Below are 24,548 nucleotides of genomic sequence, written 5' to 3'. Positions count from 1 at the left end.
GGTGGCAACAATTTGAAAAGTGAACAATATTTATGGTGAACCAAATGCCAAAACAAAATTAATAGCCCTTCTGGGCTAAAAAAATGTTGGTGGTTTTGAGGTTTGGATTTTAGATCATTCTGGATATTGGGTGTCTGGATCTTACACTTTATACTGTACATTGTTTACAAATAATGAAACCATCAAGTTAGAAAGATTTTGTATCAGAACAGTATAATTCACATTAGAAGTAATTTGATTAATCTTTATTACATACTTTACCTATCAAGTAATTCTTTTATATCTTCTGAAGAATAAGCAAGTTTTTTAACATCTATATTATCTCTGAACCACTTGAATTTCTTTACTGCAAAATATCATAAGAGATAAAAATTTAGTTTATTCAAATAAAATGCCAAATAATTACAAGATACACTATTAATTACTTCAGTATTTTTACATAACATTTTAAAAGTAGAACTTTGAGTATGATATAAATATCCTCAAATTTAATAAAGCATACAGCAGATACATTTACTAGTGACATCAAAATTAAATCATACTTGATTTATAAATGCTTTAAAATTCTAGTAATGTATCAGTACAATTGTGATGTTGGAAGGATATATCAATAAGTATCCAAATAATAAATTGTTCTCCAAGGATTACCACGCTTTCTAATACATAGAATACTGAGTATTTTCAACATCTTGTGGCATCATCTGGTGGTTAATAAGAAAGTTTAAGTTTACACATGTCAGAATACTCCCAACGACTTTTTGAAATAATTTCAGCAATTTGTATTTAGAAGAAAAGAAAATATTCTTATGCATGTTCAGTATGAATTTTTAATCACAATACATACAGACAGCTTCAATTCTCTTTGTGTAACGTGTAGGGTTTATATTTATTTTAACTAACATTTATTTTAAGTTTAAACTATCTTTCTTGTCAAGCCTTACTTTCCCCTGGAACTGCCAATGCCAGAATATGTAAATTTGAGTAGAACGCGCAAGCATTCAAATTATCAGCGGAAGTAGTATGATTTAAATAGAAGGAAACAAGTTCGGTGAGAGAGAGTTATTCTTACTTCGCGAGCGCGGAGGTAGAAATCGAGAATTAAAGAACCCCGCGTTGCGGCCTATGTGCTTGGCGGGAAGTAGTTGCAATTGTTCCAGTGAGCTTCAAGTCTGCTGAATTAGCTGCGGCTTTTGTAAAACGCGGTGAGTTAGTTATTTTAGAAAGCCTCATAGTTAGAATATTGTCTTTATTTTCTTTTCAGGTTATTATTTTTATTTTGACTGCCTAGTTGGCATAGTTTGTAAGCGTCAAGAGGACGCAATTGTAATTGAGTACGTTGAATAAAAAGGGACTTAAACCCTTTATAAGACTCTGTGGTTTATACAAACTTTCACAGTCACCTCTAGGTTGCGTGCTAGTTAGAGGCGCGCAACGTTATAAACGTGAGAGAAGTTTTATCAAACACAAGTATGAAACCATTGTTATGGTTGCATTATTTAGAAACCAGCAGACAACCAGTTACAAACAAAAATTTTAACATTTCTCAGTGAATATAAGTCCTAATATAAAATCTTATATATTATCAGCAAACACAAGCAATGGTAATACGATTGAAGGACTTACAGAATAATAAATCGTATATAGAAAAATACATCAATAAGAGTGATAAAAATTATATAACCGCTCAAAATATGATGCTGCTCAATGCAAGTTAGAAGAATATATTCGAAAAATAATCAGCATTCTCTTCTCAAACAATATAATTTCCTGGAGAAACATAGACATGTCTGATGATTTTGCTTATTTTTTTTCTGTACGTGGTGATGAGAGTGCCAATGTATTGAACCTTTCAAGACTGAGCCTCAATTTTTATTTTAAATTTAGTATGTGTGAAATTATATATTATCACTTTAAAGGTTTAATATTTTATCGTAGTATAATATTATTTCAGAAATGCTAACGGTTTTAATACAGACTTAGATCTCATCAATGATCAATAAATTAATAAATTCACCAAGTTTTTCACCTCCGTTTTAAATAAGCTCATATTGAAAAATAATTAAAGTACACTGTCAGTAATACTGTTATGTTTCATTTCAAGTGTATGTTATCATTATCACTATTTACTGGAAGTAAAGAAAGTAATAATCAGTTTTTGTGTCATTATATTTTTCTGACCTTTTTCAATGCAGACTATTAATTTTATGTTATTAAAAATAATATGTATTGTGAAAATATTCTAAGGAGGTGTCAAAAGGGGTCACAGTTCAGAAAGGGGAAGTTTGTGGTATTTTGCGTTACTAAGTCTTACTAAGGGTAAGCAAGAGAGGAAAGGTTGAGCCACTATTCTAGAATAATAACATTATAACATAACATAATTATTTAAATAACATCAGCTGTTTTTATCACAATGTCATTCACAAAGGGACTAGTTACACCCAAACTGGTTCCACTTTGCTATGAAAATGGAACAGAGAATTCCTTAAACCACTTAAACCATCAAAATATCTTTGTCATATGTTAGTTACAATACTTCATGTGTTTCTGTAGCAGATTTCTGCAAATGACTGCAACACATCACAGCTGCACACTGCTCATCATGATTAGACTCAATTTTTCAGAGGTAAAAAAAGAACTCATCATGTACTTGTATTTTATTCCAGTTAGATTTACTTACTTCACATTCTATAAAATTTTGGGCATGCCATTCTCACGATACATTTCTTATCTTACCTTAAGACCTCAAGAACACTTCGGAATTTGTCTTGTATCATCACGATCTGCACTCTTATTTGTAAAGCTAAAATAAGTTTACATGTTACAGTATATTTAAATAATTTATGTGAAAGTATTATAATCTTTGCACATCTGAACAACAGCATTTCAAGAAGCATCATGATACTTTATTTAATTCCTGAAAATCCACACATACAGGAAGTTACTGAAATAAAACATAAATATAATACAGAAATATTATTTTTCTACAGATAGAACAGCGCATAACTAACAGACCACTCTCCATTCTTTTTATGACTCAAATATATCAAAATATTTATGTGGGGAGGGAAGAGAAGAAAGTTTTAGATCTTGTTTTTTTATACATTTAAGTATTATTCCATCTACTGAGAAAAGTGGCTACCATCGAACCATAAAAGCTGATGGAAAGCTTGCCCCCACAAAATTTTTAGTTGCACTTATCTCTGCAACTCTTGCAATAAAATATTTATCAGTCTCTCAGCCTAATTTACCAAACAGCCACTGCTGTAGAATTATTTGACCTGCTTTATCTTTATACTTAAAAAAATAATAATAATGACTTTTGTCGATGTCTATACTAATTTGTCAGGCATTCTGATTTTACCAGAATCTCTATTTAGAACGCTGTGGATGAAAACTTTCTACAGATGATTGTCCTGATCTTTGGTTGGGCCATATCAGCTATTCTTTTTTCCATTTAACAGATCTTAATTCTGTCAGCAGTCATGAATGCAATTCTATAGCCTTCAAATGTTTTCTTCCTCCAAAATGCAAGAAAAAGCTACAACAATAGCTATTAACTTACATCTTTGTTCATAAAAACAAAAGGTGGCTTACTGAGCATCAATAAGGGTTATATCAAACAAAAGTGCAGATTTTATGTGTTGAAACATCAGGCTGAATTGCAATGTTTTTTGACAATTTCATTGTTGAAGGGATAATATGCAAATCCATTTTTACCACTGCCACAAAAGAAACAAGCTTTAGAAACATTCACAGATTATATAAAATAATAAATACAGCATACCTATAGATAGATAAGATAAAAAATCACTTACATTTGGCCTGTTGTTTCTGGCTCAATTCAGTTCTTCTCCTACAATTTGACATAACATTAATATAAAGAATAAATATTTGCACAAATTACGTGAAAAATAAATATTCTATGAAGTGTAAAAGATGATTATTAATAAAATGAAAGATAATCAAAACCTTATGGTAAGCATTTAGTTATTTCTTTATTGTAACTTTATTGTAATTAGAGCTTATACATTTTTAATAAGAATCAGTTGTTCATATAATTTTAATAAGAAAGGATAGAAAACAAAAGTATGTCTAAGTAAAAATATCAGGCATTTCATTCATTAAATAAATCTATTGCACAAAACTTCTTTTACATAAAATATAAAAGCATTTAAAAAAATAATTTCTCACCTCTATTTTTAAAATTATTTGAGTTTATGCTCTATTATGTTATTGATGCAGCATGATTTAAGAATAATAGAAAAGTAATCTGATTTCATAAATCGCATATACATTTTGCCTTCCATCCTTAAAAATGCCATCTTTAATAATATGTAAGTCCTAATTTCAAAAGAAATTGCAAAGATCCAACACCAAGAAAGTTAAACAAATAAAAAAGGGAGAACAACAACAGAAAGTGACATATCAGGTTGATAAAGCAGATAAAAATAAGTCATCAACTAAATTTCTCAGTTTAACTGTTAAACTGCATGAACTGAATGCTACATAAATTAGAACCCCTTTTATCAACTTAGATAAAAGATACAACCTGAAAAATGACAGAAGAAAAAGGGGGTAAAATAACTTAAATTTTTAATTTATAGGGGTAAGGAATGATTTGATTTAAATTATGGTCAACAAATGCTCTATATTTCCATATTTCAACATCTTAGCATTTCAAATAGATTACTATGCAGTACAAAGTCGAACATCTGGATATCCAGTAACCAGAATGATCTATTAATGAGACCTTCAATAAAATTTTATTTATTTATTTTTGAGAAACTGTGTACTTTTTGAGTAGTATTTATGTGGCAACCCAGGTATGCATGTAGCACATATGGATTTGCACTTTAAAACTTAATGATTATTTTTCTGATTATAGCACTTCTTTTACAAAGGACATTTGTTTTTGTCATAATGAATTGTACTGAAACTATAGAGTTGGCCTTCTTTTATCTTCATTATGCAGAGGAGTTTCGGTGGAGCATACATTAAAATTTCGACAGTTCTTTTGTGATGATGATCATGGCCGGTGCATAATAACAATTTTGTGCAATTTTCTGTTTTTTTTTTAAATTATTATTATTATTTCTTTTTATTTTTTTCTCTTTTTTTTTTTAGCAAAAACATACTAATTGTACACATGACGAGAACACAAGAGTAAGAAAAATGCATGGGATTGGATGCATCATTGAAGCAGTACAAAAACAATGTAGTCTTCAATGCAATGTATGTAGTATGTCTTCAATGCAATGACAGAGTCCTGATCATCAATCAATGGAAAGCCAAATCTGAAGTTTTAAATTAAAAAAAATGCCACAACTGAAAGTGACACAGAGGTTGTTAAGAATCAAGAGAATTTAATCATCTATTTAGTCACAATATATCATATATTTAGTGAGAAATCTCATCACAGTAAATTGCTTAATGGTAGAACTTAATAAATGACCAAGAAATTATATCTCCCCATAAAATTAATACAGAAAGTATTAATAGGAGGAAAAAAGAGAAACAAAGTGCTGTTACAACTTTATAAAGAAATATTTAATAAAAATAAAAGGTACTATTTGGTTTCGAGGACCATAAAAAATCGCCAAACTTTTGTTGATGCCAATGCTGCCAAAAATAATTACGGCAACCCTAATAATTGCGGCAAGAAAGGAAGTATAATAGTAAATAACTATCTAAGATTGATGTTTTAATTTAGATGAAAAGTTAATTTCATATAATACTTTTTATTATTATAATTTATATGAAAAAGGCTAAACATGACTGAATGGAAGCATAAGAGTAAATAACTATTTCAGATCATTATTATAATTTATATAAAAATTGCTAAACATAACTGAATGGATGCCTGCATCGCTATTTCACTACCGACTTATCGCTAAAGCATAATTTCATCTCGTTGGTTGTTCAAACGTAATTTTCTATAATGAATGATGCCTTTTCATTGAAAATATTCTCGGTAAAGTGCAGAACCGCTCACTTATTTGTTTGCCGCTTTTTACAAGGGTAAAATCAATTGAATTTTTGTCAATTTTCTTTTACTTTTTAAGTGAAAATAGGTCGATGTGTACATAGATAAAGTCAAGGGTGTGCGCAGTGCCATTTTTGTGCAATTCTAGGACTTTTTTTTAAGTGAAAATAGGTCAATGTGCACATGGATACCGAGTATGTGCAATTCTTAAAAACGCGTGTCAAGCAGTAGGTGATTCTTCACTTTACCCAAAATTCTATTGCTGACTTTTCACCATGGCAATTCCCAAATTGTTAAACCCATAGGATATCAAAAAAGGATTTAAAAATTAAATTAGTATGATCTATTAATGTCTTAAGAAATGGCGTCTTAAGAAATATAGAACTATATAAACTTATGCAATCTGAAATCAATGCGTACGCTAGATTTTGTGCGGTGTTTTTTTAAATGGGCGCGTTTGCTAGATTTGCCGCTTTTGTGCAAATATTTTCACTGCAATTTTTTACGGCCCTCAAAACTGAATAGTACCAAACAAAATAAGCATGAACACTGAGCATTTTTTGTAAATTTTCATTCCCTTGAGATCATGTTTCATTATTAAATAAGCATTTAATACTTGTGATTTTATAATTTTTATATGTCACCTTACTAGATTTAAATTAACGATTTAAAATCTAGAAATATTTAAAATCTAAAATGCCAAGATGATTCCACATCTTGCACTTTATACTGACGCAATTTAGTAGCATTTCTACTACAGATGATTTAGGGCAGAAGCATCTATTTGGATCTTCATTATGAAATGCAAATTGTGCCATCATCATTACATCAGTTACTTGTAGTCATGTTTAAGTGAGCCTGCATTTAGAAAAAAATCATTCACAGCTATTAAATTAGCCAAAACCAACTTTAGGTAGACATTATTTTTTTTATAAAAATATGAATGTAACAGAAGCCTTTTTAATAAAACTGATTTTTGACATTAGCATACACAGCTGGTTAACATGTTTAGACAGCACCTGTTCACAGAAAGTTCTCAATTTGACTTCCATTTGGTACTAGAATCTTCATAATTTGTTAGGACTGATTTTCTTTTTTATCTTTATTGTGAGTTAAAGAACTGAACATGTCACCTTTCAATGAACTCATCTCCAGATTCAGTATACTTCTGCCAATGTTCAGGAAGCCATTTTGTACCCCTTTCTTAGTTTTTAGCTAGCTGTGAATCAATTCTCAAACACTAATGGTGATGGCATTACGTATGATAGCAAGCCTTTAAAGTGGAATATAAGCCTGAGACTAATGGACCTATGTTTCATTGATGGTTAATATAGTCTTACAAAATGCCTCCCCTTCAACTTTGAACTCCCAAACAAAAGAATTGGCAGTTTGCAAAAGCATCAGTTTGTTGTTGTGTGTCAACACACATATAATTTACCAAATATACGCTTTAGTTTCAGAAAGCCACATTTACAAGATCAGTGTTTGTCAGGGTGACATGCTCTCGTTCCTCGATGAAGCACTTTTACCATACAAATTCATAAATCCTAAACAGGCACTCTTTCCAATACTGATTACTCTGCTAAATTTCAGATGACTGGAATTTTTTTTTCAACTAGAAATGTGATCACAACATGATGTTACCTGCTGCAAGGCAGCAAGTTCTAATCTACAAGGATGGTAAGGTGGACATAGCAGCTGTACTATTCCAAGGATGCACAGCACTATGCATGGGTGGTGGCTTGTAACAGCAACAGTCCCATTCATATTTGAATCCAGTAACAATAATACAAAACAATATTTGTATGCATATATGCAAATAAACTGCACAATGTTTTAACATTATAAAATTTATCACTTCTTGTAATTAGCAACAGCAAAAGTGAGAACAATTTTAGTATTACATCACACTTGAAAATAATATAAATAAATATTCGAAATACTTTTCCAGCCTCGAATTTCGATGCTCTTCCCGAGCTATCTGCAGAGCTTTTCTGCTGTTTGGGTGGATAACAGTAGAACCAGTTCTTTTTACTTTAGGCTGAAAACAGGAAACAACATCGGTAGTATGAAATATATTGTACATTATTAAATATCTCATTAATAAAGTTATACAAAAGCTTTCAATGATAAAACAAAATTTTCTTTGTATATCAATATAAAAACAATGATTCATTACAGTATGATAACAGTAGTTGCTTCATTAAAAGGAATAGTACTTTTGGATTGTCTGTATCTTTACCAGAAAGCTGCAAAAAACTATTCATGAGGTAATGCGCTTTGTTGTCAAAAAGTATTTACACTACTCACTGCTTATTAAACTCTTGGTTAATAAATTCAGCTGATTATTACGTTCAAATTTCCAGGAACAAAACAAATATACACTAATCAATATTGGCAAAAGACTGATTCTTCATTGGTAAAATATCCTACTTGTACACTGCGCAAAAAAAAAGGGGAGGACAGTTCTATATTTCCCATTCTATACTGGGCCGATTGACAAAATTCAAATTGCGTTGTTCATGACTCGAAAGCGCGACTTAGGATATACAAGTATATCAGATTTATATATACAGTCAAAAATCGTTAATCTGGACTCGTCGGGACTTCGGCGATTCCGGATTATAGATCATCAGTTTAAATCTGGTAAGATGGCATGCAGAAATTATAAAATTAAAAATATGAAACCGTAATTTATGAAATAAAGAACAATTATGATCTAAAGAGTATCAACATTTACAAAAAAAAAAAAAAAAAAAAAAAAAGAAAAGAAAGAAAGAAAGAAAGAAAAAGAAAAAAAAAGCTTAATATTTATTTGTTTACTTTATTAAACATTTCTTTCAATGTAAGCTGTTTAAGTTGCTTCGTTTTTTATGTGATATTACATTCTCTTTAATTCTATAAACAGACATGATTTCTTGTTCAGTTACAAAGTTCCGCTTTAGTTCCGAGAATACCGACTAATTTGTCAATCGAAATTTTTTCATTTTCAATAACCTCTGTCACTTTCTTCGCTATTGGAAGCGAATTATAATGACGACGAATTTGATTTAAATCATATCAAAGACGGAGTACATCGAGATGAAATCGAGATATGCCTTTATCCCTTTTTTGCAGGAATTCCACTTTTTGTTTAATGGACTTCGAAAAATACTTTCGCTTTGTAGATCCTTTACAAATTAGTGTATTCGCAGCCGTAAAAGTCTTACGTCTGCGAATACGCGTGTGCGCGTCAAGCGTCTGCGAATACGCGTGTACGCGCATGCGTCAATGCGACGCATGCGCAGAAAGTTTGTATCTTTGAAGTCCGGATTATAGAGCATTCCAGATTATGGGTGTCCGAATTAACGACTTTTGACCGTAGCACTATTACAGTCAAAAGTCGTTAATTCGGACACCCATAATCCGGAATGATCTATAATCCGGACCTCAAAGCTAAAAACTTTCTGCGCATGCGCATAGGCGTTTAAGCGTGCGCGTAAGACCTTTACGACTGCGCATTTGCATGTGCACAAGCGCAGAATACGTTTTTGCTGCGCGTTTAATGCATAACGGACGGTATAAGCTAAAATTATATAATTGTCTATTTCAGTTAATGTTGATGATTGCGTTGTTTCTTAATCTTCGAATTGGATCCGGCTTATTATTTTTTGCTGACTGTAAGAGCAATTTTATAAAAGTAAGCTTGAACTTTCGATTATGTCAAATAGAATTTCCGATGCTGGAGCTCCCAAAGGATCTACGAAAACGAAAGTATGTTTCGATGTCCATCAAACAAAAAGTGGAATTGCTCCAAAAAATGGATAAAGCTATATCCTTTGTTTATCTAACCATTCCGAAATCTGTTTATCAATTTCACGCTGCTCTGCGCGGGGGGGGGGGAACTTGGCGGCGCGCAATGAACTGGAAGTTGATCTGTCAACACTATCCTTATCTTCAGGGCAGATGTTTTTATTTTATTCAGCTTATAATTCCTTATTAAATGTAGTATTTCATCTCGATGTACTTCGTCTTTGATATGATTTAAATCAAATTCCTTGTCATTATAAATATCACGAATACAAATCAAATAGTTTTCTGGTTGCAATTTTCTAATTTCGGCTATGCATAATGTATACTTTACGCAAGCGCGCGTTAAAAGAAATGTTTAATAAAGTAAACAAATAAATATTAAGCTTTTTTTTGTAAATTTTGATACCCTTTAGATCATAATTGCTCATTATTTTATAAATTACGGTTTCATATTTTAAATTTTATAATTTCTGCATGCCATCTTACCAAATTTAAATTGATGATCTATAATCCGGAAAAATCGATAATTCGGAATCACCGAAGTCCCGACGAGTCCGGATTAAAGACTTTTGACTGTATAACATTGGACTACACAAAATTGGACTTTTTCTGAAATAATATACCAATTTTTTTACAAATTTCGATTCTATGACTCAAATTATGCCAGACTGCCACATTTTGTACAAATCATACGAGTAGTTTTTAAAAAATTAGCTCTGAAAATTTTAGCTCATAAACGTTAATTGAATTTGGCATATAGTTATTAATATCTCTTTTTTTATTAAACTCTATTTTTTTTCCTTTCACATTTCGAAATTTAGGTTCATTCCAATTAAAGTTCACCTATTTTTTGTGCTTTATTTTTAAAATTTCTATTTTAAAATAATTTTTATAAATTTTTCGAAAAAAATTTTGAATTATAACCTCTTAAAGTCGGTGTAATTCTAAGCATACTTGCAAAAAAATAAGAGTTTTTTATTCAAAATTTTCTAAGCCATACACGAATTTACATATTTTCGCGTTTTGAAATTTGGCATCTTTTTTTTTAGCGATAATAACGCCAAATGTAGTGTATGGATTGCTGTTACAGTGAATTGTCACAGCTATTTTTAACCTTAAATTTCAAATAAATTTTTAGGCAGAATAAATTATATGAAATTTTTTCCCTCAATGATGCGTAATAAATATTTATTAATGCTATATGAAAAGCTATTTTTTTTAAATACAGATATTATTCAAATTTTTAACGTTTTTTAATTTTTTTTTTCTTTTTGTAATACAGTCAAATGTCTTTAATCCGGACATCCATAATCCGGACCTCAAAGCTGCAAACTTTCTGCCCATGCATCTACGCATACGCATAATACCTTTACATGTGCGCATATGCATTTACGCATGCGGATGGTATAAGCTAAGCTTAAATTATCCATTTCAGTTAATGTTGCAGATTGCGTTGTTCCATAATCTTTGAATTGGATCCGGCTTATTATTTTTCGCAGACTGTTAGAGCAATTTAATAAAAGTAAGCTTGAACTTTCGATTATGTCAAAATGAATTTCCGATTCTGGAGCTGCCAAAGGATCTACAAAGCAAAAGCATGTTTCGATGTCCAACAAACAAAAAGTGGAATTGCTGCGAAAAATGGATAAAGGCATATCCTTTATTTCTCTAACCATTCCAAAATCTGTTTATCAATTTCACGCTGCTCTGCCGGGGGGGGGGGATTGTCGCGGAGCCCAATTAACTAGAAGTTGATCCGTCAGCACTATCCTTATCTTCAGGGCAAATGTTTTTATTTTATTCGGCTTATAATTCCTTACTAAATGTAGTACTTCATGTCGATGTACTTCGTCTTTGATATGATTTAAATCAAATTCCTCGTCATTATAAATATCACGAATACAAATCAAATAGTTTTCTGGTTGCAATTTTCTAATTTCGACTATGCGTAATGTATGCTTTACGCATGCGCGTTAAAAGAAATGTTTAATAAAGTAAACAAATAAATATTAAGCTTTTTTTTTTTTTTTTGTAAATTTTGATACCCTTTAGATCATAATTTCTCTTTATTTCATAAATTACGGTTTCATATTTTAAATTTTATAATTTCTGCATGCCATCTTACCAGATTTAAACTGATGATCTATAATCCGGTAAACCGAAAGTCCGGAATCGCCAAAGTCCCGACGAGTCCGAATTAAAGACTTTTGACTGTATTAAATGAGTATTTGACTGTAACTTGACTGAGTTTTTGACTGTATTATGAGTAAATTTTTACCTTCGTCGTGTTATCGTCTGCTGCTTTACATTGACTGCATTTAAATTGAATTATCTAATAGTGAGAAAGTTCATTTGATGTTTATTTTTACAACGTTTTTAAGCAAAATAGGACGTTGATAGTTTGGGTCACGTCCCAGCTTTAAAAATTATATATATAAGTATAAATTTTTATATTAATCCTCTTCGAAAGAACGTTTTAAGCAGCTAATTTTCTCTCGTGTTATAGATTGTATAAAAAACATAATCTTTAATATGATTTAGATTATTTGTAGCCGATATAATAATCGGGTCACTCTGGTACAGAATAAACATTGCTGGACTCTTTTATTTCTTTGTCATTTAACAAAAAATATTTTAATTAAAGTATTTATCACTTGGACTTTGCTTTAAACTTTATTTATAGTTAAAATGCCTAGAAAATGAAAAGTTGTCTTCAACTGAAATGCAGTTGATGTAATTGATATTTAAAAAAAAAAAAAATGACAAGAATGCAAAATTTATGGATGTGTAATAATAGAAATATCTTAATTTTCTTGTGGTGAGCACTGGAAATAAATGTAGAAGGAAAGAAGAAAATTGGGGAGCAAAAATTTCAAAGGGAATTTGGCTATCAGAAATACCAAGGTGTTTGAAAAATTGGATGCTTTTGAATACACTTTCAGAATACTTCAAGGAATTTGGGTGTTCAAGGATAAAACACTTGGATGCGTACATCAGCAAATACCATCAATTGAGACACAATAATACACTTTACTGAACTGACAGTTCAGTAAAGTTTCAGATTCACAGAAAGAAATGATTAGGCATCTTATCGCTCATAATGTGAAATTCAATAATAAACCTTTGAAACCAAATCTAACTGCGAGAGAAAGAGCTACAATGCGCGAAATTCACTCTAACCCAGATATTATCATTTCAAAGGCCGACAAAGGTGGCCAGATAGTCGTCATGGATAAGAACACTTACATCGATGGTGTCACTAAACTCTTAAACGAAGGACCATATAATCCGATCCCTAAATATCCTTCACCTTCGGACTTATCCAAAATAAAAACTGCGATCAAATCTTCGCAAATCATTTCAAGCAACTTAAAACATTCGCTTATCCCATCTGTTGCGAATTGTGCCAGATTATATGCTCTTCCCAAAATTCATAAAAGTGGTATTCCTTTCCGCTCTATTGTATCAAATTTAGGTACTGCCTCGTATCCTTTAGCTAAATATTTAGTTTCTAGATTTTCCACTCTATTAGACAATAACATTTACACCATAAAAAATTCAATAGAGTTTGTAAAAAAGGTTAAAAACATTTCTCCTAGTAATTTACTCATGGTTTCTTTTGATGTAAAATCATTATTCACCAATGTCCCAGTGGAGGGTGCATTAAGATGTCTAGAAACCAGACTTCGCGAATTTCATTTCTCTTGCATCGAAATTGATGAGCTAATTTCTCTCACTCAACTCTGTTTGAAACAAACACATTTTGTTTTCCAAAATAAATATTACAAGCAAACTGAGGGATTAGCCATGTGAAGTCCCCTCAGTCCCATCCTGGCTGATATCTACATGCATTATTATGAATCAAAATTGTTTGAAACTTTAAACTTCCCGGCATGGTTCCGCTACGTAGACGATACTTTTACCCTGTTTGAAGGTAATAAAGATGATTTAAATAAAGTTCTTTCAACAATGAATTCTATTGATCCTGCTATTCAGTTCACTTTTGAACTTGAGACTTGCAATTCTCTTCCGTTTCTCGACATTCTGGTCACACATAACACATCCAACTTCAGTACTACAGTTTACCGTAAACCTTCATCGGTTTGCCTTCCACCACACTTTAAATCATGTCATCCGACTAAACAAAAGTTAGCTTCATTTTATTCCTATGTTTTCCGTGCTCTTCAAGTTTGCTCCTCCAAACTAGCCCTTGATGAAGAACTAAATTATTTAAAAGCAATAGCTATTGACAGGGGCTTTTCACCCAACATTATTAATCAAGCAGTTAAAAAATTCTCATCTCAACACACTAAAAGCCACACTCTTATTTTAGGAGATTATAAAAATTCTGTTGTCATTCCCTTCTTTCCATCAATTAGCTATAAAGTTGCACATATTTTGCAGAAATTTAACTTTCGGGTTGTTTTTTCTCCCATCAATAAAATTCCAACTTCTATACTCAAGGACCCCATTCCGGATATGAATTCCTGGGGTATTTATAGGATTCCTTGCCAGTGTGGTTTAATTTACATTGGCCAAACTAAGAGAGCCTTAAAATTTCGCATCAAAGAACATGAGGCATATGTTAGAAAAAAGGAAACACAGAGGTCTTCTGTTGCTCAACATTGTTGGTCCGAAAATCACACTTTCAATTTTTCTGCTGCCAAAATTATTCAAAAAACATCTTCCATTGGAGAACTGGATTTTCTAGAGGCATTTCACATTCATAAAAATCTTTCTGTTCTAGTTAACGATCCTAATTCCAATCCAAATTTGCCTTCGGCTTTTAGAGAAATTATGTTTTAGTTCTGGTTTCGCCAACAGATGGCGCCACTTGCTTATTCTTGTCCAGGCTTTCTTATCTTATCTAATCATTATTTCCTATCTTGTTCATTTGCGGTTTTGCAGCTGAATATGATGGTTCGGTAAAACCATCGAAACTAGCCCTGTGAAAATTTTGTAGGTATAACGCTGATTTTTGTTGTTTGACTTCTGAATTAGTACCATCAATTGAGCTTAGAGAATTAGAATTAGAATTATTGAGAATTAGAAATCTTAGAGAATTTTATGAAATAAAGAGCAATTATGATCTAAAGGGTATCAAAATTTACACAAAAAAAAATTGCCTCAAATTTTACATCGGCTGTTTGCTCGTGACCGGAGAACAAACGTTTCATTCTTGGTGGATACCGGCTCTCACGTGTCCTTACTTCCGGCAAACAATTCACGAAAATGAAACTCTCCTCAACAAACACTTCTCACTGCTAATTCTTCAACTATCCATGTTTATGGTCAAAAAACACTTTCCTTGGATTTCAAAATAAAGACAATGGTTTACCTGGACTTTTCTTACAGCAAATGTTAGTACACCCATTCTTGGAGCAGATTTCCTCCAATTCTTTGAATTGGTATCTGATCTTAGGAAAAAATGTCTCAAAGATTTAAAAACAAAGTTTCAGACTGTAGGCTGCCTGAAAAATGCAGATATTTATTCAGTTAAAACTGTCGGTTAGAGATGACTTTAAGGTACCCCTTGTATTATTGCGAAGTTGTTGTTTCATTTATCGGCAAGTTGTTGTATTATTTATGGTAACCTGAGGAGTTGGATGTTATGGAAACCCTATTATGACATAATCGTTCGTATAATTCTGGGAAATTTTGAATCATAGGATGTTTTGCAAAGGCTTTTGTGGTGTGTGTTGCTTAGGAAGTACATTGCTTGTTTCATTGTTTAGACGGTACAATGGCTGAATGAAGTAGGATTAATTTGAAGTTTCTGTACAATTTGGAACGTAAAGGGAAAAAGTGTATTAATTGACTGGGTGTAAATGAAGGTTTACTTAGTAGCCATAGTCTGGAACTATGTAGTATATTTTTGAGTCTTATTTTTGTGAATTTCTGTGGTAATGGCGATATACGGATTGTAGTTCAGATAATTTTAGGATGTTTTTGGATGCTGTTAAGGAATTTTGTGTGCCTCAGATTGAAGACGAACGAATTTCTAAACAAGGAAGAGAATATTTGCTTTGTGTAGTGCTAAAATACATAACAGGTTTTTCCTTTTTTGTGTTATTTTATTATTTGGTTTAAAATATAGTTTATTCGATTATGTATTTTTTGTTTGCCTCTACTGTAGAATTGGGTGCTCCTTTGACTTTTTAAGTGAAAATTTATTGATGTGTACATGGACAAATTCAAGTGAGTACGTAAAGCATAGTTTGTGCAATTCTCTGATGTTTTTTTCAAGTGAAAATAGGTCTATGTGTACATGGATAAAGGGAGTGCATAATGTCATTTTTGTGTAATTCGAGGATTTTTTTTTAAGTGAAAATAGGTCGATGTGTACATGGATACTGAGTTTGTGCAATTCTTTGACTTGTTATTTTGGTTTGTGTAGAGGCAATTTTTGGCCAAAAATCGCCTCTATGTAGGCCAAAATAAGTCAAAAAATTGTACAAACTCGGTATCCATGTACCACCAAAAATCGCCAAGGGGTACCCTAAAATATACTTTTACCAAACTGTCTTCAGTGATACACCTTATCACAAAATTTTTAAAAAATTTCCTTCCATTACTAAATTACCAGATCCTAACCAACCTGTTAAACACAACACTGTTCCTCATACCATAACAAATGTCCACCTGTCGTTGTGAAGCCTCGTCGATTAGTCACAGATCACTTAAAAATAGCAAAGCAAGAATTTCAAACTATGATGCAACTAGGGGATTTAAGACCGTCAAGAAACAATTATGCATCCGCATTTGACACAGTTCCAAAAAAGGAAAATTTAGAATGGAGACCTGTGACTTGATCAAGGCATATCATCAAGTACCAATCAACCCCGCCGACATTCACAAAACCGACATACGCACACCATTCGGTTTATTCGAACGTACCCGTATGCAATTCGGCTTATGTAATCCATCCACAACTTTTCAACATTTTATAGACGAAGTCAAGCGAGATTTAAAAGGTGTTTATGTTTTCACCGATGACTTGCTTGACATAACAGAAAAATAATTGATGAGCACAGATACTAAAGAGTGTACACATTTTGTTTTTGGCATAATACATATTTTTATCATACGTATGGTATAAACATGACTTATAAATGATTGTGAAGATGTATATATCAACCATATAGATCTTAGATGTTTGTCATAAATGTTTTTTATGCATTTTTAATTATTGTTCAAGGACAGAACAGTATTTATGAGCCATAAAATTAGCTAAGGAAATGTTTTTGCCAATTCACAAATTCACCAGTAAGCCAGCAACTTTTTGTAGGAGTGGCAGGTATCAGAAAATCACAAAGTGAAAGATATACACATATGAAATGTCTGATTATATAAATCCACAACATGTTTTAAATTTGTCACCATGCAGGCAGAATTTGGCCATTACTGATTTAACTGACTGCTATAATCATAGTTATGTTTATATATTAAATGGACATCCTATTCTTAAAATAAATAATTCATAAATTACTATGGAACACTGGGTAAAACTGAATATTATGGGCCAGTTTTGTGGGTGTTCGAAAAATCACCATTTTGCCAAATGGTTTATTTTCACATGTTTAAGAAAATCACTAATTCATCAAATCGTCATATTTGGCTGCAATTTTGAATAATCCTGTAAACATGCAAAGAATTTTTATTTAAAACAGAAGTTTAAGAAAAACAACAAAAAAGTATCTAAAAGTTAATAACTATGTATTTTATGGGATCAATAATATTAAGACTTTTCATAATATCATAAAGACAGTAGCAAAAAGGTGTACAACACTTTATCACAAAATTTAAGAAATTGTAATAAGCTGTAAATGAGCAATAAATAATAGGAAAATATTTATTTATATATTATATGAGCTAAAACTTTATAAAAATGCAGAAGAAAAATGAAGATAAAATTCAAAATTTCAATCGAATGAAACATAAGCCATAGTATAGCAAAAAAACAAAAAGTGGTTAAACAGATTTGGCTAATCTTTACTGCATCTTACCCTTTTTTTTTTTTTTTTTTTTCCTGAAAAAAATCGCCAAGCGGTATAGGTTGTTCATGAAATATGGAAGCCCGCTGCACTCTTTTGTAAAAAGCTAAAATAGATGATGGTGGGAAGCCTAAATGTATGCATGTGAATAAAGGTATGTTAAAAAATTGACGTTTGATTTACTTATTCATCTCTATGCATTAATTTTTGATAAAATATTTATTGTTTAATGTTTTTATGTAAGGAAATATGTTTATTTATTCCTTTCTGTTATGTATTTTTGGTTTTTTTGTTTGTCTCTGTGTATTAGAATAGCGGCGAATTTTTTCTGGTTATCATGATAGTTTTTTTAACTTCTCTTAGCTTCCTGATTTTGTTTAGGTGAAATGGATCGATGTGTGCATGGACAAAGTTAAGGTAGTGCATAATGCCTAGTTTGTGTAATTACCTGAATTTTTTTAAGTGAAAATAGGTCGATGTGTACATGGACAAAGTTAAGGCAGTACACAATGCCTAGTTTGCGCAATTCTCTGATGTTTTTTTAAAGTGAAAATTGGTCGATGTGTACATGAACACCAAGTTTGAGTAAGTCTTTGACTTCTTATTTTGGTTTTGTGTAGTGGCCGTTTTGAAATTGCTGCCGATCCCTCCGGGCGACGATCTTGGTTGGCGTCAAAAACGAAACGATTTTTCTGAAATGCTTGCGTGAGTGAACAATACAACCTGAAATTGGAAAACAAACGACTCTTTCGAAAATAGAAGCCGAAAAGGATTTCTATTTGGCAACTGGCCCGTAATCTCCAGTTTAGCCGCGTCCCCATGCAAGAGACATTACTCTTTTGAAGGGCTCCCAAAGCATATTCATTAATACATATTCTTTGGCGCTCCTCCGTATAGCTTAGAACACGTGATAGCGGTTTTACATGCGGAAAGATTGCCTAGCGCAGGGAAGGGAAGTTCCCCCACGATAGGGTCACTGAATTAATATTATTTATTCTTAATTAGCGGTTAAGAGTTGTTTTTCTTATAACAAAACGCGCATGGCTCATACACAATATTCAAAACACTCACCATCGCTATACCAACGGCAGATAAGTAAACAAAAGTCTTCTTTTGCACTCGAAACGTCTTTTAGCGCGCAGAGGGAAAAATAAAGCTTAGGTGCAAAAGGATAGAGGGGCCCACCAGCGGCCGAGCGGTAAAGTCGCTGAACACTGGTAGTTCGGTCCGAGGTTCGAATCCCGCGAACGGGCTGGCTGCATGGGTGTTTTCGTGGTTTTCCCCATGTGTAACGTGTATACGAGCCAGTTTCCCTTAGAAAGTCCTCCACGAAAGGCATCCCTCCTCTTAGGCAGATAGCCCTAGTGTGCTTTGCCATAATTAAATACACCACCACACACACCACACCGCAAAAGGATAGAGGGTAATTTTAGGCCTCATTCAGTTGAAATAAGGCTCATATATTTAGAGGAGCCTTAAGTTGAAACGTAGCCTAAAGGGGAGAGCACAGAAGAGAACCAGAAGGAGGTAAACGACGACGAAGAAGATCGTATTATATTCTCGAGTGTCAAGATTTAGAATCATCGGATATTCTTCGGAGAACAATACCGGATGATTCTAAATATTGACACTCGAGAAATACGAAAGAAAACGTAACGATATTTTCCGAATACGTACCTCGATCTACTACTACGGATAATCCCTTAGCAGAGGAAAGGTAAGGCTACTATATATAATATCTCTAGTAGCTCTAAGGAAAAGTATCGCGGCTGTCTTTCTAGAGGAAGTACGTCATCGGATGACAACCATAGCTTTAATTAAAGATATCTCTAGCAGCTCTAGCTTTTTTAATAAGTTGTTTCTGCCTTTTTGGCCTCAAGGCTGTTCTCCCAAGAATATCCCTGGAAGCCCATTGGTCCATCCTAGAAGCCACTCCCTCGGTGGCTACACAGATATGCACTTGTGAAGGTTTCGAAAACATCATTGTGGGCCACATTGCCTTCTACAAAGGGACAGACAATTTACATCCATGCCTTCTCCAAGATTCGAACCTAAGCCCTTCGGTACGGCAGTCAGAGTTTTAGACCGATTTCCCATGTGGGCCACGAAAAGTGGGATTAGGAAGTATATATTTTTGTTTGGTAATTGATTGCTTATTTGGTTTTGTTATCTAGCTAAATTAGTATTAAAAGTCAAGTAATATGCATTTATGACAATTATTTTTGGATCCGATTTCGTGTATGTATTAATCAATTACTTCGCTCATTTGATCTACATAAAACAACTAGCTACTGTTCACACTTATTTCTAGATGTGTACTATTTTACAACGTTTTTTGCAGTGGAAACATAAATATTGAAACATTATGTGTATATATGTGAAAATGTTATTTCAGATTAAAATTTTTATTTATGCTTATTTAATGCTTCTGTTACCTTTTTAAAAATACAGTATTTAAATACAGTATAATGCAGAAATACAGTTAAATACAGTACAATGCTTTTAAAATACAGTATAATGCAGAAATAAGAAGCCAAACAAGGAAAACGAAATTTTGCGGTTATGAAATCGTAGCATCGTAGTATATTAAAGAACCTTGCGTAGCATCCTAAATATAGCAACACATGTTGCTGCTGAAAGTGATGTCGTGTCTTGTCGACGATGTTTATGGTATGTAAAATCATACTCAACTTATGCGTTCTCGAATTTAAGTTGTTAAATAAAACTAGGAAGTTAGTCCATGTGTATTTTTTTCATGATGATCATCTTAAGTTTATGTCATGGGAAGTATTTAAATGAAAATTTGTAACAAATGAAGTATTGTAGTCTAGCAAATTGAAGCAGTGTCTTAATTTAATTAGGCAAGTAATTAATAAATAATAAAAAAAACTGCAGCATTCAGTGCTTCATTATGCTTTTGACTACTAAGTAAATGATTTTAAAAGCAGATCAAATTAAATATTCTTTGGTTTGCATTTTATATCAAATTATACTGGGTAATTACTTGAATATTAGACTTCAGCATTCTAGAAGAAAATTTAGTTAAAATCACTTTCAGGTTAGTCGTAATTACTGATCAAGGTTTAAAAATATTAAATATAATTTATTTTTGAGTAAGTATGCAATATCATGATGTATTATTTGGAAATGGTTAGTAAAACTATTATTTTTGAATTTCTGTTATGAATGAAAAAAATCTTATAAGCAAAATTTATAGTTATTTTTCTGAATTTTTATTGATCAATTCCAATAATATTTAGAGGAAAAGAAAATCTCAGATTTCCTAGAAATGGTTATCCAAAAGTATGAATTTTAAAAGAGGAAGCAATATTATTTAAGAAATGATTAAGGAGAGGGGAGATTTTTATAAAAATAAATAAAATAATTAAATAACGAATTTTACTATTATTTTTTAAAGGAGTGAACATCATCATTAGTGGAAAGTGTTAAGAAAGGGAGAGAAGAGTCATGTCTATGTTTAGATGGAAATCTTCTTTCATAAAAACATCAGGTAACTGTTTTGGGGGGGATCACTTCTTTTACTTTTTCTGTGTCTCATAATGCATATGACTAAATCCATTAGGCCTCTGTTTCATTCAAAATTTGTCCCATGTAATTGTTGTAATTTGCATTTTAAAATATTTCCAAAATGAGAACCATTGTCATTAGAAAAGCTGATGTGGTAGCTTACTGCTGCTTTATCAGAGCAATATCACTGCTTGAAACTTTGCACCTTATTCTATTTTGACAAATATCACAGATAAAAAATTATAGCATTTTCTCTTTTTCTGAAGACATTTTCCCCAGCTACCTTCTGTTCTTATTTTTGGAGTTCTAGTTCCTTCCTGTTGAGTTCACTTTTATGGTCATTTAGAAAAACTCGGACTTCCAAGATCATAGTTTTTTCTATACGGTTTTGCGTCATAGAGCAGTATTCTCAGACTCAAACTACATGCAGGCCAAATGCAGAATCTGAAAACAGCTGACAGGCCAGATTTTTTTTTTTAATAAAATGAAAATTGTTATTTACAAAATAAATTTTTAATTTGTTTACTAAATAATTATCAAGACAGGCAGGTAATAATATTGCAAAAGGAGGAAAAAATCAAATTTTTGTGTATTTTCTATCTGGCATCTGAAGTTTGGCAACTGTAAGACATTCTTGTTGGTTACACTTTGTAATTCAAATATGGTCGTAGTTAAATAATGAATTTTTAGTCTGACATTTCTTTCAGATATTCTACATTTTTAATTAATCATTAAATAACTTATTTTAATTTAACTAAAACTTGAATTATAAACTTGAAATTATGAGTTTTTTTTTTTTTTTTTTTTTTTGTTTTTTTGTTTTGTTTTGAGAACATTTACCAAGTGGGACAAAACTTGAAGATAAATAACAATATAGTCTCTTTTTGTTATTTATTAAATATTTCTTTGATGCATGAATAAAAATGGTTGATCTTTACATTATGGTAACTTAATGATTTTTTGGCGAAAATTTCGCAACCAACTCTCCTACAGAAACCCTCTATTTTTTTTCCCTGCCACCATTTTGTCTTCACGAAGTAAAGACATGTTTCTTTTCTTTTTATCTACTGAACACTTCTTCCAACAATCTACTAGCCAAATTACAATTATGCTAGAAATTTTATCAAACAAAACTTCTTAATCATGACAAATATTCACTGCAAAATTGGGAAAAAGTGCACAATACCATACTCCTTACGCGTTTTTCAAAATAACACATACACATAAACCATGTACACGCCGACTTATTTTTACTTAAAAAAACATCCCAGAATTGCACAAAAATGGCATTGCGCACACTCTTCTTTATATCCATGTACACTGCTTTTTTCTCATAAATTAGAAAAATTTCACGAAAATACATGACAATTTTCTCAATCTTTAAACCCGGTAAAAAGAACATATATGAAATTACCTGATCGCGAAAAAGTATTTACCCTTTCCAAATATGAACATTTCCACATATAAAATAAAATATCCAAAAACTTTTACCTCTAAATCATCTATTATATTATAAACGTCACCAACGAATTCGTACCGCAACCATTACAAATGCTTAGTGTCAGATATTTAAATTATTTCCACGCACATTTACTTCAACTAAAACGTATACCAAATTCCTACAAACATAAAATTCACAAAATAACTATCATTTCATTAAAATATAATTAAATTCAAAAACACTACTTAAAATATAAATGAGCACATACATTAAATTAATAAAAATTACCTTACAATCCTAATTTAAACTAAATCATTGCTAATAACAATCTTCCCAATAATACCAAATTCCTTTCCACCTTACATTTAGAACAATGCATAAAAATAATATCCTCAAATAATTAAAAATACTAACTTACCTAATCTTCTTCAGAATCTTGATTACGTGGCGGATACACTTTTCTAAGTCATTCAATAAAATTATTGAAAGATTTTTTCTGCGAATTTTTCTTCCATACTTCCTCCGCTAAATAAAAAGCAAACTTCTCTTTATCACAATGCCTAAATACCCATTTCGAATTCACTTTAGTTAGGGCCATGGGATCCAAAAATTAAACAACACTGTTTCATACAACACAGAATAAAGCTAAATACAAAATTTCCACATTTTTTCCCGATTTCCCCCCTTTTCCGATTAAAGAACCGTAATTTGTCCATTAATATCACATGACATATCCCATGATCTCTCATTTCCCTCACGCAAAATAATGCGTAATCGGAACTGAGTACTGCTCACATTATTACCAAAGTCCCAGGTAGTAACCTTTATCGCCTCCAAAATGTCGCCAAACTACCAGTTACCATATTTTAAAGATCAACCATAAAAATACTTATGTTTTTATGGAAATAATAATAAACTTCATTTTGTTTTGCAACTTTGCTTGTAAAAATTATCTTATCATGGATTATGAGTACTCATCAGTCAATCATGTTCTTTTCTTATTAGTTTTCAACTATGAAAAAAAGCTGATCACATATAAATGTGTTCCCAAAGTGATTATCCTTAGTGCAAATATTAAAAACTCGGCTTATTTATCTTTTTTTGAGCACAAATCAAATTCATATCTTCAAATCTATGACTAAGAGCTATATTGCATAAGAAATTAATAAGCTTCATTTATAGATTTTTCTGATATGTTATTCATGCCCATTTTGGTTAATCTTCGCATTATGGTAACTTGGCGATTTTTTGACGAAAATTTAGCGACCAACCCTGCTACAGCAACCTGCTAGTTTTTTTTTTTTTTTTTTTTTATGCCATTTTTGTTTTTACGAAGTAAAGGCATTTTTTTTTTTAACTCGAACATTTTTTTCCAACAATCTGCTAGCCGAATTACGCTTATGCTAGAACTTTTATGGAACAAAAGTGCTTAATCATGACGAAGATTAGGTGCGAAATTGGGAAAAAGTGCAGAATCGCCCACTGCTTGCCACGTTTTTAAGAATTGCTCATACACGGTATCATCCATGTACACGTCGACCTATTTTCACTTAAAAAAAATCCCAGAATTGCACAAAAATGGCATTGCGCACACTCTTGACTTTATCCATGTACACTGCTAAAGTCCTAACTATATCACCTTACCAAAATGTCGCCAAACTACCTAATACCATATTCCAAAGATTAGCCTTCATTTTAAATGGAAATGAAAATAATTTAAATTTGAATATCTAATAACTAAAATCTGGAAATCTTTGCAACAAATACATAATTACCATGTCGGCTGATCTTTGGAATATGGTAACTGGTA

The 24,548-nt window shown here is 31.8% G+C and overlaps 2 protein-coding genes across 5 annotated transcripts in view; one reads left to right on the top strand and one right to left on the bottom strand.

Moving 5' to 3' along the window:
* The window catches only part of LOC118186736 (translation machinery-associated protein 16), a 38,554-nt gene extending 19,662 nt beyond the window's left edge, over nt 1–18,892 (bottom strand). Inside the window, exons 1-4 of the mRNA XM_035356875.2 lie at nt 18,841–18,892; nt 7,927–8,024; nt 3,816–3,853; nt 262–346 (exon numbers count right to left, since the gene is read on the bottom strand). Coding sequence (XP_035212766.1) covers nt 262–346; nt 3,816–3,853; nt 7,927–8,024; nt 18,841–18,843 — 224 coding nt within the window. The 5' untranslated portion in view covers nt 18,844–18,892. The remainder of the gene's footprint in view (nt 1–261; nt 347–3,815; nt 3,854–7,926; nt 8,025–18,840) is intronic.
* A 1,418-nt stretch (nt 18,893–20,310) lies between these two features.
* Fadd (fas-associated death domain protein) overlaps nt 20,311–24,548 on the top strand; it is a 64,230-nt gene continuing 59,992 nt past the window's right edge. For 3 of the 4 annotated variants that reach the window (XM_035356871.2, XM_035356869.2, XM_085823980.1), the window contains exon 1: nt 20,311–20,439. The gene's annotated coding sequence lies outside the window, so the exon portion shown is untranslated. Of the gene's footprint in view, nt 20,440–21,174; nt 21,281–24,548 lie in introns of those variants that run through there. The other variant, XM_085823979.1, reaches the window with a different exon arrangement.

This window comes from Stegodyphus dumicola, chromosome 9 (genome assembly GCF_044657685.1).
Source record: "Stegodyphus dumicola isolate Sdum_Otavi_A_Nest chromosome 9, ASM4465768v1".
Lineage (NCBI taxonomy): Eukaryota > Metazoa > Arthropoda > Arachnida > Araneae > Eresidae > Stegodyphus > Stegodyphus dumicola.
Note: the sequence above shows the minus strand (reverse complement) of the source record. Positions and strands in the feature narration are given on the sequence as shown.